This window comes from Haliotis rubra, unplaced genomic scaffold (assembly GCF_003918875.1).
Source record: "Haliotis rubra isolate DU_JTF1 unplaced genomic scaffold, ASM391887v1 Scf136, whole genome shotgun sequence".
In the NCBI taxonomy this organism is placed as follows: Eukaryota; Metazoa; Mollusca; class Gastropoda; order Lepetellida; family Haliotidae; genus Haliotis; species Haliotis rubra.
This window is the reverse complement of record NW_025765292.1, coordinates 995,344-1,012,124: the sequence shown is the minus strand read 5'-3', so window position 1 is coordinate 1,012,124 and position 16,781 is coordinate 995,344. Positions and strand designations below refer to the sequence as shown.

The following is a 16,781-nucleotide window of genomic DNA, read 5'->3' as shown; positions in this document are numbered from 1 at the left end:
GTTTGACCTTTGTGAGTGAGTGAGTGAGTGAGAGAGTTTAGTGTTATGCCATTTTAGCAGTATTCCAGCAATAGCACGGCAGGGGACACCAGAAACTTCGGGGTGAATCGAACCAGGTGCTCCGACCCCTTTGACCTTTATGATAGAACGAAGAACGCATGAGACAAATAAGCATTTCGGACTTCACCTTCAACAGAAATACACTAAATATGACACATGAAGGAAGGTAGACTGGTGGTTATACTATTGTTCGTCACACCGAATACCTCGATTCGAAGCCCTAGAGGTTTTTGTATTAACTTGGAACAAGCCAGCAAAAGGAAAAAAACGAATGCGGATTGCATATTATTTTTAAGGTAATATTGGAAACATAAAACATAAAACATCGGCATAAAATGCTTCATTTTTTAGGTACTGGTATCGATCGTTTGGAGATTCCAGATAATAATAGGTGCTTAGAAATGGTATCTAATCGTGAGAGGGGACATAATGGAGGCGTTGTCAGGCCCGGTGAGTCTGAGAGTGGTCGTCACCGACTGCGTTGGTAGTTGCTGACATTATGAATCTCTGTTGTTTTTTGTGGTCCAGACATGAGTATCTACAACTAGATGACTAGATAGCGCTAGACTCACAGCAGTGTTTCTGAAGAGCTGTTTTTCCCAGTTGACATTATCATACAGATATACACACGTACGGACCTAATAACGGGATCTTGTGGCCCTCTGGCTTGGTAGATGCAAGAAGTAATTTGCAGGTCTACCTTAGGTAGATGATGCTCATGACGTATATCACTGGATTGTCTCAAGACGTGACTACTCACAGATCGCCTTCATACAACTGGTATACCGCTGAGCGCGATGTTCAACCAGAACTCATAAATAGAAATGCACAGACATACTTCCGCACAAGGAGGTAAAGACACAAACACTCCGTCATGCCATTAGTGGCTGGTATCAGATTCCGGGATGCAGGAGATCCACCACTTCTACTACATTTGTATTCAGCATATCTCCAACACAGAGTACACACTAATATTGTTTATTCATGTCAGATATACAAAAGAGTTTACAGCACTTCTACACTTTCTTAAAGCATGGATAATATATCACCAATAATATGTAATATAATGTAAAGTTATTTCATATTGCACATATTACAAAAGTTCTGCGCAACGATGTTACCGATGTAGACTTTATGCCTTGTTGACAATAGGACACACAGCAATCATTATAACAGTATGTCTTTATGTCATATCAGTATGTCAACCGGGAGTGACCATGCTTTAACAGAGGGCAGAAATAAACTACAAGCACGGAGATCACAGGGAGACTTATTGAGCAGTCAAGTATACAATCTGAGCATAGGCTCTGGTCGCGACTCTATCAATGCGTGGTCGCCTCTCTTCCTGAACCATTACAAGTTGAAGCCATGTTGGCTTCGTGGCTATTTGATTAAACAGTGTGCATCGATATCATATTATTATAATTTCCGAAACATATTGACCTCCCGTCTATTTCAACAGAAAGTCCACTGGAAGAAAGTAAGTATGGCTACTGAAGTACACACTACTGTAACACTGTTACTTTGTACATGTATTTCTTCCAAGAAGAATCTTTCTTTCCATTTTCTTCGGCAGCAATATGGCGGAAGTCTCGGATCCGATGATGATCTCGCGTGGTTTGGATGTGAAGTCTTTCTTTCTCATCATGAAGAGAGCCACCATGCTTCCTATTGACACAAAGCATATACGTTAGGCACAAAACCCCGATAACATTGAGGGGGATTTGACACAAGTTTACTGATAGTTACGCTATGTATTTTTAGTCTGTCGAACCTCACTGCTTCACCTTCTGTCTTGTCCTTTCTGAAATGCTAAAGCCCTGAATGAAACAAGTCTAGATTTCCCCCAGGTTCAGGAATCGGGCTTCTGAATCTCCCTTCTCTCCTTTTCAATTTAAATGGGATTGTTTGTTTCTATCACAAGTATACATATCCAGAGAATGTATTTTGCATAGCTGCTTTAAGTAACTAGGTGTAGTATCTATAGACTACAGTGAAGTTAGTGGCATATTGCCGAAAACATCAGTGGAAACACTTTATATAAACTGCCGGGCTAAAGATATGCGGAATATAAATGTTTGATATCGGCTGCAGATGAGAACTGAGCAAAAGATTTCATAGGAAGCTTAGGTATCTTACTGTCTGTACTTAACATCCCACTTACTAGGCTTCAGTTTCTTAATGACATCACAAGAACACTTCTTGTCAATCACCAGCCTCAGGACACGTCTTATTTTCACCCGTTTCACTGGCCGGAAGTCAACAAGAATCTTGACCTTGACCCTTGACCTCCTGATCCTTATGCCGAGGACCTTGTATGCTGCAGAGAGTAGTTATATGCAAAAGATCGCCCTACATCCTTCATTTTAATCAACAATTTGTTTTAGAGAACTTTAACGTTGACTATTTACAGAAATCTTTCAAACACGAACATATTCACTAACTGGTATTAAACCAAGAAAAGGACCCACACGTGTGAGGCGCCTCACCTAGCTGGTTCTGTCCCTCAAGCTTGCCAGAAGGTATGACCGTTCATTCAAACTTCTGGTTAAGATTCAATGTTTGTCGTTGGTATGTAGTCATAATTTGCTTGCATATAAGAGTTCAAATAAATACAGTATATTTGCCGCAGTAGATCATCAGGGATACCATACCTGCAGCAGACTGGCAATATGCAAATATCGCCTGTTCCTCTGACATCGGCTCACAGATCGGACAACCTCCCTGAAACGCAATACAACTCTTTATTTATGGATGCGAAATATGGGGACATCGAAGATTAGAGGGGATAGAAATGGTCCAGCTGTGTCAGCATTATCTTGGTACAGGCATTAACACTTCTAATGGACAATACCCATTGTTTATAGATACCCATTGTTTATAGATACCCATTGTTTATAGATAGTTCCGTGAAATGCGTAAGTGCTGATAAGACAACTTCACATGCCATCTTTTGCGTAAGTCTTACGAAATGTTAGCTACTCTTAATTCAATAGGGAGACAGAACTAACGTTAGATCTACCTGATTTCATTCAGGTCTTGGTTATGTTTCTGTCTAACAATACATTGGATGTATAGCTAACCAGATTGAACGATATGTAGAGCCAAGAATGGACACATATAGCATCTGGCACTAGATACGACTCTGCTCGTGCTCGAACTGGATGTATTGAGACATCATAAAACTGAAAGGGTATGTACATAATGCAACTGAAACAATATCAAATATCTTTACCGTTTCACCCTTTTATGTCCATCTTTAAAGAACACTCGAAACAAATACATACCAAATAAAAGTTAATTCGACCTTCAGTGCAACAAACAAATAAACTATCAAGATTAATATGCAAATATCTTTACCGTTTCTACCCAGTTTTATGTCCATCTTTTAAAGAACCCCTATGGTTCGAAACAAATACATACCAAATAAACAGTTAATTCGACCTGTCAGTGCAACAATTGTTCGCATTGTGGCAACCATAAACTATCAAGATTAACATGCGTTATGTTATATTTCAAACATGCCTTCAAGAGCAGAAACATGCTGAAATTAAATGCGAAGGTTTCACGTATAAATGTGTCAGGTGACCCATTAACAGATATATGTGTGAATATAACAATACAAATATTGTACATCTGTTTTCACGTATGTCGATAGTGTTGGTTGATTAGAAGTATAAATATAGTATTAATCGACTTAAAGGGTTTGCAAGTACTTGCAACAACAGAAGCAGCCTCTTCACTACCGTGGACATTGTTAACTACACAAAACAAACTTCATACCTGATTTATGGGTTCAACCAGTTATTCATGTTTTTAACCAACGTGATAAAGGGATTTGTTGCACTTAGCACGGTTTTATAACAATATAGATCTTAATTATCGATCAAATCGTCTTGACTGGTAGCCCCAACTTTTGTTGAAGCATGTGTAAGTGTGAGAAGTGCAGTATGATGGTCAGTAGGAGGCACATGGTATAATGCGTAATGGTCACCCGTGGCAACGACCGAGCCACAAAATTCCAGGCTGTTTTCGATAGGGTGAATCTGAGGCGTGTTCAGAACCGCGAGCGCCCGCGCGATTACCTCCCGCGAGCGCTCGCATCGGCCCTGAACGGACGCGAGCGCTTGGTTACAATAAACCATTCGTGACCAACTCATGTTGTTCCGGGACAAGCCGAATAGCTTTTTTATTATATTCTTAAGGGTGAAATACTGTAAATATTGGTGAAAAGAAAAATGGTATTGTCATTTTCACTGAGTAGAATATCACTTTTGCCTGGAACTACGAAACGCGAACTACGAAATCGATGTCTCGATCATTTCTAAAGAATGATCAAAATATAATAAATAGAATATTTCGTTAATGTTGTCAATGAACATATCAACTTTTTCAGAGCACTCGATGACATATACATGTTATTTGACAACATTAACAAAATATCCTCCATGGAGGTTACGGAAAGGGGCGAATGGTGACGAATGACATTAAACATGATCGCCATCTTGGTTCGCTTGGCGAGGCAGCTGTGAGGATGGTTCGCGTGCGCGCGTGGGCGCTCGAGCGGGCACAGGCGTTCAGGATCGAGCGCTCGCTAGCGTTCGCGGGCACTCGCGGTTCTGAACACGCCTCTGGTCTTCAGTAGTGAGTTAACTCCCTTGATGCGGTTTCTGAGATGCTGAGGTCCATCGATAAGAGATCAGACATGAATGAAACTGACAGACCAGTTGAATGAATTTTCAAAACCAATATCTTCGATAAGAGTCAAATAGGATGTCTCCAGGTGAAATTCAATGTAACAATAAGAAATATCTTAATTTATCCTTTGCATTAAAGGTTAGGACACAAACCCTACAAGCTCAGTTTGATTATAATAAAGCTTAAAGACGTGTAAGTGGCACTGTAAACATTAGTATTTTGTTAACAGATTTAGTACATTTTTGGACATTTTTTAGGCTAAACTATCCCAATGCTATGCCAAATGAGAAAAAGTGTTTTGTACTTAACTTAATATTGTGGAGATATGGTAATGACTTTTTCTTCATTATTGCAGAACTACGAGATTTCTTCATAACAAAATACGACAATATATAAATAAACACCCATGATTCCTTCAATTTGAGGGACACACAAAGACAAGGATTTAAAGTTGTCCCTTAATGTGTTCTGTCACGTGATCAATCCCACTGTATCCCTGTAAAATGTGCCTCACTTCGACTGTCACTTAGATCTGCCACGGCTTTAGATACACAGCGTACTGGGTCGAAAGCAAAGTATTTTTGTCTTCGTTTCCTTCCCATTCTTTTTCCTTCCGGGGCATCAGTGTCCCGGATGTTAGTACAGTACAAGGGCAAATAACTCTACCCGAGTAATTTCCTTTGTTACATTAAGGCAGACCCAGACTGTTATTCTCATGCGCTTATGACCTTAAACGTAAAAGTTTTAAAAACGAAAATGAATTATATTTAGATAATCACAAATAAAAAATGTTTGTTTTTAATCAAGCATGCACAACTCGTGTAGTGGTTCATGAAATATGTAACCCCGAAATGGGCAATTATTTGTTACTGTTTGGACAACTACAAACCAAAATCTGTTAGTGGTCGTATCCCATTACAGCATCGCACTACATATCAGTAGGAACTACATACCGTGAAGGGCGTAGAGGGATGAGGTGTGGTCGTTGCCGGTGCAGCAGTGGTTGGCGTGTTGTCTGAAACATAGTTTATTGGCTTAAATAATGCGGATTTAAACGATGTGTAATTCTGTGTTAACTGATTTCAGACGCTGTGCGACCTGTCTCCTCCTTCCGGGTGTTGACTGGTACATAAAAATGTAATCACCTCCTCCTAAAATAGGTTGCATTCTGGATTGGCAGGGATAGTATTAAAACACTCGTGTGAAATAGCCGTTGAATGTACTCATTGTATCCGCCATCGATGTCTATACACCAGGAACAACCGATTACATTGACAGTTGGTACAGTAGACATGGGCTCTGATCAACTGAGAACAACTCTTGCTTATTCAGTCATGGTCTGAATCTATGGAATTCAGTGAGAACCAACATGTACCCGTTGTCGATTCATGGTCAAAGAAACCTGTAAAGACTCCGGTTAGAATTGGCCTTCAGCAACCTATGCTTGTCCTAAGAGGCGGTTATCGGGATCGAATTGTAAGGTTCGCTGGGTGATGAATTGACTTCGTTTCTCATTATGTCGCCCACTGGATGGTGTGGTCAAGACTCGATGTTTTACAGACATCCGTCATATAGCTTTGATATTGCTGAGTGTTGCTTTAAACAACAAACGAACATGATAGGTCCCGAGCTTGCAAGCCCACGTTTGTAGGAGCTGACTACAATAGAGGACGGCTTATGACCTGGGGATCTGATACCGTGGGATGTCGATCATGCTGTCGACCAATGTCTCTCCCTCGATGAGACTTAATTATATATTACCACCATGATGCATATCAAACAGTATAGGTGAAGCGTAAGACACACCGTATAATGTGATAACCCTTGACGTGATGCCATATTCGTTGCTGATCTCACACGTGTAGTCATCGTAGTCTCTCAGGACCAGGTCGTTGATGCGGAGTTCAGTAGAGTACGTGTTGCTGTCCAAGGAGATGGTGTTGAAGCTGTATTTGTCGCCGCTGGTGAGGACACGCCCTCCCTTGGTCCAGCGTTGGGTGAGTGGGGGCGAGGCCTTCACCACGCACTCCAGTAGGACAGACTTGTTCAGATGGCCACCGACTCTAGTCTGTGTCTTAGATAGGATGAAGGGGAAACTGAAACCGGAAGTGAATATTCCTCTTTTATACAACATTGTCAGTGGTCTTTATGTCAATAAAGAGAATGAATCACCCTATACTGTGATATATAAACCATATCACTTTATATTAGATTAATGAGTAATGATCTCAATGACCGGTCATCTAAGACAATTACAATGTTCTCACCACTGACTATGAGCTGCATTTCAGTGGAGGCGCCAGGTGGGACGCCATTACTGGCCATACACAGGTAGGTGGCGGACGCCTGGGCGGACTTGATGACCAGCTGCCTCCCCTTCCCCACTCCTGGGTCATGTAACAATGGTTGGTAACATGTACAGGTAATTTCAACACGACATGGCCATGTAACAATGGTGGGCAACATGTACAGTTAATTTCAACACGACATGGTCATGTAACAATGGTGGGCAACATGTACAGGTAAGTTCAACACGACATGGTTATGTAACAATGGTGGGCAACGTGTACAGGTCATTTCAACACGACATGGTCATGTAACAATGATGGGCAACATGTATAGGTAATTTCAAGACGACATGGTCATGTAACAATGGTGGGCAACGTGTACAGGTCATTTCAACACGACATGGTCATGTAACAATGGTGGGCAACATGTATAGGTAATTTCAACACGACATGGTCATGTAACAATGGTGGGCAACATGGACAGGTAATTTCAAACATGACATGGTAATGTAGAACATACTGATACGACACGGGTTTTATATAAACCTGTGTCATAAGAATTTCGTATTCTTTTCGGAGGCACGAATATTTCTAATATTGTGGATATGAAATTACACACGGAACTTCTATTCTCCTACTTTAGGGAAGGTAGATATGTGACTAATAACGATACTTTGACCCTTATCTGCATGATCGAAAAGATCTCTTCTGATACCAACCATGTATGTACGATGTGGTATTCTATCGAACCAGGACAAAGGCAGGAGAAAAATGTTAAGATATTGATGCCAGAACCTTCTTGGGCAACATGGAACCAGAAATGAGAATGTGTTAAAAGTTGTTGTTGGTGCAATAAGATAAATGATTCACGAAAGATGCATGTCTTACGGTTTCGTTCTCTTTGACCCACGGACCGATACCACGTGATCTTAGGTTCTGGACTTCCGGTGACGTTGCAGAACAAGTGTAACCTCCTCTCCCATGGCAGCAGGTGTCGTTAGAAGAAGCCACGATTACAGGGGACTCTGAAACAGAAGTAGAGACTCAGTCATTCCGGAGATTCGGGGTTAGAATTGGTCCTTATCAACTTAAGCCGACCACAACAGATGACTGATTGGATCGGATGGCGAGTCCCAGTGACATGGTTGATGGGATTTCCCCGACTATTTCCCTGAAACTGTCGTCGCTCACAATGTCAATCACTGGATTGTGTGCACGAGTATTTACAGACCTCTTTCATTTAGCTTGAATATTGCTAAGTACGACATTAATCAACAAACAACAATACACGCATGCGCGGTCACACACCGTTTAAATGTAATTATATGTTATTAGATCAAGATTTGTCTTTCAAATCATAACAATCAAAACTATGCATGTTTAATGCTAAAATCTTTATGAATATTTCCAACACAAACACAAATCCACTATCTCCGCCTTGCGATGTCTGAATAACACCAGACGCTGGAAACCCTATGACTGTCACTTTATGAGACAGATCAGTGATCAATATGATGTGTAATGTCCCATAGTGCGTTATTATCTCATTACACATATTCAAGTGAGTCACCCCATCCATTAGTCGCCCTTCACAAACATGGGTCACTAGGGATCTGTTCAATCCGGAGTCCCCACAGGGCTGTGTGATATCTCATGTGCGTCATTACTTGATGAAGAATTATCATCCGGGCAATATAAGAACCTTTTCTCTCCCTTCCCCCAACCCCCAACTTAATTTTGTGTGTAGGGTTAGAAACCGTTGTGGTGATGATGATGCCCGTGGCCTACCTTGGACTATAAGACTGATAATGGCGGTTTCCACAGGAACCGTGTTGACACTACACGAATAGTTCCCAGAATCCTCCAGTCTAGTGTTGTCGATTCTCAAGTTTGAAGTCTCAACTACGCTGTATCTTTCTTCGTCCACAAGTCGAAGTCCACCATGTGCAATAACTGTGTGAGTTTCTTCATCCAACCAGGCCAGCTGGAAAAGATTCATAGTAGGGAGAATGGCCCCAATACAAGCCCACTCCAGCAGGGGAGTAAAATATCTATTTTCAGGATGTTATTCGAGGTTATAGAAAGTACTATTCTAGTCACGTTTCGTGTTCGCGCATTTAGCAGTGCTGACCGCGAGGGAATTGTATCGTTGTCCCGAACGGAACCTCAGTCTCTTGCAGTGAAATCTTAACGTGTAGTCTAAATCTATAGACGTTAGTTTAAACTAAGCGCCCGCCTTTAAACTTGTCCGAGACTAAAGAACTCACCACTAGAAACATGCGAACCGGGCCTTACCTTATATGGTCTCTCTGGGGTATCCCTGTAGGTGGACGCCAGTGGACATATCAAAATGGCGGTTGACCCGACCCTGACCTTCACCTTTGTCGCTGGTCTGTCTTCTTCTGAGTCTCTGTTGGTCAGAAAGTGTATAATGGTAGGACAGAACACGACGGCACGGGTTGCGCAATTACATTTTTATTTCATTTTTCCTTTTACGTCGTCGTAAGCAACAGTCAGATGTATGGCCTGACAAATAATGTATTCTGAGACAGGTAAAACAATTGATAGTTTAAACGAAAATCCAAGACGCCCACGTTGGATGACACGCTATCAGGTAAATCCACACAAACCTGGGGCCCCTCGTCAGCCAAACATTGGACGTCATTTGACAAGAGATCTTGACACTTCACAGATGCTTCTTCGTCAGACCAGTTTGTAAGTCTGATGCCAAACATATTACTAATCTTAAAATCAGTTATACCAAGACATATAGAAATCTTATTCAGCGATGAAATATCCTAAAGTACTGATAGTACAACTGCTACATATTAAGCGAACAAAGACTTTCATCTTTAGAGGGGCGGTGGGGTAGCCGAGTGGTTAAAGCGTTCGCTCGTCACGCCGAAGACCCGGGTTCGATTTCCCATATGGGCACAATGTGTGAAGCCCATTTCTGGAGTCCCACGCCGTAATATTGCTGGAATATTGCTAAAAGCGGCGTAAAACTAAACTCACTCACTCACTACTATCTTCAGAAAAGAGATCACGGATCAGTTGCATAATTGTCTACCATTATCTAGGTCGACGTCTTCCGCCATCTTGGAATGCATGTTCATTACTGGGATACTGAGGGGCAGTGGTACAAGTCCATGAGAGAGGTAGATTGGGTCAACTTGGTCCAACACTCCACTTCCATCCTCCCTCGCCTTCGTCGATGTCAGTCATTTCACCGTCGCCTCCTTCGACGCCTGCAGCTTTACCAAGACCAGTCCGACTAAAGTCGGGTGCTGCAGTGCTTAGCAGACACGTTCGACCTGACTTGCTTCCCTAGTGGAGGTCGGATAGTTGTTTTGGGCGTACAGTCATTCTGGATGTTGTAGAAGACTTTCGTCACCAGTTCTGGAGTATAAATAGATATTTTATAAGTTGTTCATTGGTCACGAGGGGGCCTTCCTAGCATATTATTAAGTATGTTGACATCCTGCATGTAGATACACATACACACAAATACACTGAGGTACAAAAGAACTACATACGGGTTGCTTTTGGAATCCGATCATTTTCCAAAAGCAACGTAAGTATTTTCAATATTGTTTGGACTTTGACTAACAAGTCACACATATTGTTAACATGTTGGTAACACACCACAGATGAGCAAATTTCAGATTTGTGTCCAACAAAATGTAATGAGTTGCCCATTGGTGACTTGAGCCAGTTGTCCACATGTCCATCAAAGTGTTCACAATTTCAATTTCACAAAATCGCAATTTACAACTGTAGCGACGCGTACCGTAGATGTTATCACCATAGTAGTCCCAGACCATGGGAGCTGATCAGTCGTAATCACCACAGTAGTCCCAGACCATGGCAGCTGATCAGTCGTAATCACCATAGTAGTCCCAGACCATGGGAGCTGATCAGTCGTAATCACCATAGTAGTCCCTACAAATCTACCAAAGTTTCAAACTCTTAGCTTGGTCTTACACTTTCCTTAATTTCCATTATAAAACTGTCTATGTAATTATTTAAACACATTTTTACACACACGCACGCACGCACACACGCACACATGCCTCTACCTGTGTCATAGTAGTCGTACACCTGTATGACAGCATCCTTTGTGTTGTCCACTTTGATCTCCTGAATCACGTCTAGAGTGAGGCACCTCTGGATGGGGTTCAGCTGAAACAGTAGGGGACACCGTGACTTAGTACGTCCTTTAGTATCGGGGTACTGGTAGACCTCGCTCTGCAGCGTTTGTCGTGTCAGAAACATATCATCGCGGCTTGGAATCTCTGACCAACTGGTTTCTCGGTTTGTCAGTGTCACATCCGTACTCGTCACCCGTACTCGACACCCGTACTGGTAAGTTTCACCAAACAGGTAAATGTCACTCGACTCCATCACACCAAGCCGACTGTTTCAAGCCGCATTGCACCCCATTGCCCCAGTTACAGGTATGTGGGCAAAACAGAGATTAAAGCTCTTAGTTATAATTATAGTAATCTGTTGATGCGTTAGTGATTATAACATCCCATTATGCACATCGGATGCTAATAGGTGCATGAACAAGAGGATTAACACCTTAAATTCAATGTATCCTTCAGACTGATGTAATTTTATGGTCCGATCGAAAACAACGGTTTGATATATATATAGGTTATCACGCGAGTGTGTTTTGGGATGGTTAATATCCTGCATTAGGAATAAGCATTGTATTTAGCGAGCCTTGGCGAGCTAAATACATAGTGTTTTTTCCTAATGCAGGATATTAACCATCCCAAAACATACGAGTGTGATAACCTATTTATCATACCATTTTTGCTTTATAATTTAAAAAAATGCGATTTCAAATGCCACAAATCATGAAACTAAATTTCGTGGAATGTCTATGACGTCACAAATATGTGCGGAGTAATACCCCAACGGGCACACAACGTTGAATCAACGTTGAATTTTGGTTGTTTGGTTGATCAACCTTTCATAAACGTTGATTCATCGTTTATCATGCGACCAAAGAAAGTTAGTCGAGATTCGTTTAGTTGTCAACGTTGTTTCAACGTAAGGAACCAACAAAATGTCAACTAATTGTTTCCTTGGAAAATTTGATACATAATTCATATTGGTAATAGGTATCCAACTTAGCAACTATCATTTCGGAACATTATTTTCATAAAAGATCAAGATCGAGCTAGTGACATATATAATCTTATATATTGTTTGATTGTGCATCGATCAACAGACGGAAATATTACGTAAATAGCAATTGAAAATGAAAACATCAATGATTTTAGGTATAAAGTCATCAGTTATCCGAATTGCATTACATTTGATATTTTCCCACAAAACTGTCAAAATTGTATAATTCCCGGCAATTTGCTTTCAAACACATGCCAGATCGCCTCGTTTGGCCATATCCGGACATGCGCACAATTATCGCGCGCGCAAAGGCAGCTGATCGTTGTCAGTTTACTTAGGCGAAGTTCAACGCAATATCATTCCATTTTCAACATCACGCATGCTGGTGTTTATTTGGTAAGTATGTCCTTCATGTATAATGAAAACGTAGGAATGTTGTTTAAATCTAGCAGGTCAATGTAGAAAGAAACTCCGAATTTGGGCTTATGTTTTATCTCACAAGGGTACCGGTATGTCACATACATGTTTCTCAAAATTTAGTGGAAGCCCTTGTTTTCCATGAACTTGTTTTGTTATTTTTCAATATATTTGCATGCATAAATTTTTTATATTTGGCTTTTTATTATATAATCGAATAAGATTTCCTTTCGTACCCATCACCTGATTTGAATTTTGCAAATATACATTTTCAAATAATCAATGAAGTACATCAATATAAGGGACCATTCATAATTATATGGCTGCGGGTGGGGGGTGATGATTGTAAGGGTGGGTGGGGGTGGAGGGTGGGTGGTAGGGTGTCACCCATTTTGTTCAGGGGAGCTAAAGGTGTCAGCATTTTTGTACACACGCACTATGTTTAATATGATGCTTAGAAATTATGGGAAGGGGAGAGGGCGTCATAGATATTGTACATGACATGCAGGGCGGGGCGTCACTTATTTCGTACATACACTTTACGGGGGGAGGGGGAGGGTACTTCACATTGTACATGCTTCTTCAGAAAAATCATCATCACCCCCAAGCCATACATTCTGAACGGTCCCTAAGGGCAGCTATACAAAATCGAATAGAATTTATCAACATTTTATATTGCATCACATTATTATGAACATTTGTTCGTTTGAATAAGTCTATCAGTAAATTATGCATTGAGCACGCTCTGAACCCTGTCAACATATGCATATTATTTGGGGGGGGGGGTGGAGAATGGCGAAAGGAAATCTTTCTCAGATCATGCAACGAAAATTCACATCAAAATGTCTTGTGCAAGTCTTTGTTAAGGAGGAAATTGCATATAATTTATTTGAACTTTTATTTATTTACAAAATGTGTAACTTCACTAATGATTCTTTGATGGGACAATTAACAAAACTGCACTCACAGACTTTCATTCTTACACTTGTTTGGAAGGGATGTGATGATTCATGTCTCTTAAAGGTTAAAATCTTACATACAAAAGAAGTAATTTAGTAAGGAACATTTAATTGTGAAATAAGATATAATTTTAATGGAATTTGCAGAAATCTCATCTTCGAAGACTGGGTGGCATCGATTTTGTGGATCACATAAAAGGAGCAATACTAAGGTAACAAGTTTTTAACATTTCACTTGTTTCCAGTATATCCACCACAAAGGTTGATCATGTAAGAGAATAATTTGACAATGATTTCTCCCGGAGATGTTTAGTTTAATGAGCACTCCCTTGCTTGGCGCCATATTGTTTTTCGCCGTAAAGAGCTGGATGCGAGAAAGCACGCGAGAGGAGAGAAGTCATAAATTTATAGAGATATATATAGATGTTTATTGCTGGGAGACACACTCTTCAGGTATTTGGTCAGCTGTAGAATTTGAATATGATGTATCTTTATTATTATCAAAGTGTAGGTTTTTCATTATTTTGCATTTAAATGTGTGTGCAGGGAAACATACTGAGATTGCTACATCAGTACAAATAGATTGTGAAACAAAATTTACCTGAAACTATCATAAAATAAGTCCAATCTAAAACACCTTGTTTGTTCAATGCAGTAGTAATACAATGGAAACTGACAATGACTCATTTGGCCAGTGATAATGAAATTGATAAATGAAGTGCAGCAGAAGTCTTTACTTGTTGTAATTTCGAACCCTGATGAACAAAGCGAAATCGCTTTACATGATGCAAAGATAAATAGTACGACTATCACCCACCCCTGCCCGGAAACCCCTGCAATGACAAAACATGATACAAAATTGCTACATCAGTACAACTCCTATTTAATTTGAAATAATCGTTTCCGAGAATCTCTAAAGAAAACTAAATCTGACAGAATAACAACAATCTTCCATTGTTTTGCAGGACAATGTCAAACAATTTGATGTCAAGAATGAATGTTGATGGGCAAAACGGCAAGTTTTCTTTTAAGAATACAAGGTTGTATTCATTCATCTCTGGTAATTTAATTACCAAATGCAGCATTTTCATCATGACCATAGCAAATAATATATGACAGTAGAGCATCGTCTAATTCATCCTAATTCATAGTTTAATTGAATAATCAACTTGCAATTGAGGATTTTCTTTGAAAGTGTTTAAGAAAACTTCCATTCCTTTAGTTGAAAATATAAATTGTTTACATTTGTCGTCACATTTTGTATTGATGCTGTTCATATGTTCACATGGCAAGTTACAGCAGTGAAATGAACCTTTCAAGTGATTGATTAAACAAATACTTGAATCATTTAAGACAATATATCTTCCATATAAAATTATTCATGTATTTAAATATAAAATTTCAGAATGTGTCCTATCTCATGGGAATGAGATGGGAATGCATCCGAAGCAAATTTCAAGAAAGAGTTAGGAACGTTTCTGAAGTATCCACCTGGCCGCCAGGCAGGGAGTGGCAGAAAGAAGAGAAGCAGTATGTCAGTTTAATGCTATATGAGATGATATTGTGTTATTATCACAACAGAGATCACCTACAGACTATGTCATGTGTGATGTTTTACATTATGCTTTAAACCACGTTTCTCTGTGTGCGTTTGTGTTCATAAAGATATCATAAAAAGTGACTGGTTTTATGTGCTGTCTGAAGGTATAGTTCCTGTTCCTCTTGGATCCCTTTCATGGTGAAAGTAATTGCATTGTGTTTATTCAGGGGTCTGTCTAATAGCTGAAATTCAGACAAAATGTCTTCTCGGGACAATTTCCACCTTTTCAAGATAACAATACAACAGTAAATAGTTTTTCTTAATTTGGAATACTCTTTTCTTCTTACTGGAATTATACGTCCAACTGACATAAATTAAATGAACATTATATTGAATGTGGAATCTTAACTTAGTATTTTATCAGGTAAATATTTTTACTGCAATTTTATGTTTGAACACTGTTTATTGCAGGTAGCTTTTTGGGTATTTTAGCTGGATGCATGTGTTTGGTGCTACTTTAGTGTAGTTTAAAGATGAAGTACGAGTCTATTTTCAGGAAAGCGTAATACCTCCCAGACACAACCACGGAACAACCCATTTTCAACGATAATAATATGTCAAAATTCAACGTTGATTCCACGTCGGATATCTACGTCTAAAAAACTTTCATATACAACCACGGAACAACCCATTTTCAACGTTAATAATATGTCAAACTTCAACGTTGATTCCAAGTCGGATATCTACGTCTAAAAAACTTTCATATACAACCTGTTTTCAACGTTGATAATAGGTCAAACTTCAACGTTGATTCCACGTCGGACATCTACGTCTAAAAGACTTTCATATACAACCTATTTTCAATCTAATTTCAGCGTTGAGGACCAACCTATTCTCATCGTTGAAACAACGTTGATGTGCCTGCTGGGACGTTACGTCACAAGCCCGGTGACATAATTTTCTCCTGATCACTCAGCGCTCATCTAGTTCCCAGTAAGCTTTTATGCTAAAGCACGTATTGTTGTCAACAAATCTTAGCTTACGTTTGAAAAATACAACAAACTCACGTGGAACTTCAGAAACCTTCAATTAACCTTTTGAACAACCAAATACGCTTTAATGTTAGCGTGACACTGTGCACCGTTCTCTCGCTAACACTGACAGTCGGTCGGGGAACTGATGTTGGTATCTTCGTAAGCCTATGAATTTCTATCTTCGCTTTGTAATCTACTCCATCTATCAAAACCAGGCATGAATTTTCTGGGATCAAAGCACTGACAGTACCGTAACCACGGCCGCCAAACCGGACACGACCGCCGACCCTTGACGCCATGTTTGTTTACACTGTGAAAGTAGTCACTGAAATTTGCATATGACCTCTCTAATTTGCATCGATATCCGTATATGACCCTAACGGATACCGAAAATATCCGTTGGCTTTATCCTGCCGAGAACACTATCCATTGTATTATAAAAGTATTTCCTTGTCTTACAGTAATGGTTACTGATATATCTATTTATATGCCCGACCTCATCAAAGTAGAAATGCACGCTGTCCGGCCTCTTGGAATCAATCTCGTATCGTTTCAGTTTGAGAGCTTTGTCCTTCTTTAGCTGGAAGAAAAGAAAGACTGTCACCATAATTCAAATAATATAATTTTTAGAAGCTTTGCCAAAAGC

The 16,781-nt window shown here is 40.0% G+C and overlaps 2 protein-coding genes across 2 annotated transcripts in view; both read right to left on the bottom strand.

The window, feature by feature from the left end:
* Positions 1–1,022: 1,022 nt before the first annotated feature.
* LOC124268096 (MAM domain-containing glycosylphosphatidylinositol anchor protein 2-like) lies at positions 1,023–9,781 on the bottom strand. The gene is made up of 9 exons (XM_046703114.1): positions 9,677–9,781; positions 8,835–9,030; positions 7,961–8,071; positions 6,995–7,145; positions 6,565–6,854; positions 5,712–5,773; positions 2,715–2,784; positions 2,225–2,380; positions 1,023–1,728 (listed from the first exon to the last, which is right to left on the bottom strand). Exons 1-9 carry the CDS (start codon positions 9,779–9,781, stop codon positions 1,580–1,582), a joined length of 1,290 nt encoding a protein of 429 aa, XP_046559070.1. The 3' UTR covers positions 1,023–1,579.
* The window catches only part of LOC124268095 (alpha-2-macroglobulin-like), a 42,281-nt gene continuing 32,213 nt past the window's right edge, over positions 6,714–16,781 (bottom strand). The window contains 8 exon segments of the mRNA XM_046703113.1: positions 6,714–6,854; positions 7,026–7,145; positions 7,935–8,071; positions 8,835–9,030; positions 9,342–9,456; positions 10,117–10,445; positions 11,126–11,228; positions 16,632–16,715. Coding sequence (XP_046559069.1) covers positions 10,321–10,445; positions 11,126–11,228; positions 16,632–16,715 — 312 coding nt within the window. The 3' untranslated portion in view covers positions 6,714–6,854; positions 7,026–7,145; positions 7,935–8,071; ... (1 more) ...; positions 9,342–9,456; positions 10,117–10,320.

Excerpts from the sequence above, each read along its gene's own strand:
- LOC124268096 (XM_046703114.1), bottom strand. The coding sequence starts at position 9,781 with ATGTTTGGCATCAGACTTACAAACTGGTCTGACGAAGAAGCATCTGTG. Across the intron at positions 8,072-8,834 it reads TATCAGTCTTATAGTCCAAG|AGTCCCCTGTAATCGTGGCT; the intron begins GTAGGCCACGGG and ends CTTCTGTTTCAG. Across the intron at positions 2,785-5,711 it reads ATCCCTCTACGCCCTTCACG|GGAGGTTGTCCGATCTGTGA; the intron begins GTATGTAGTTCC and ends ATTGCGTTTCAG.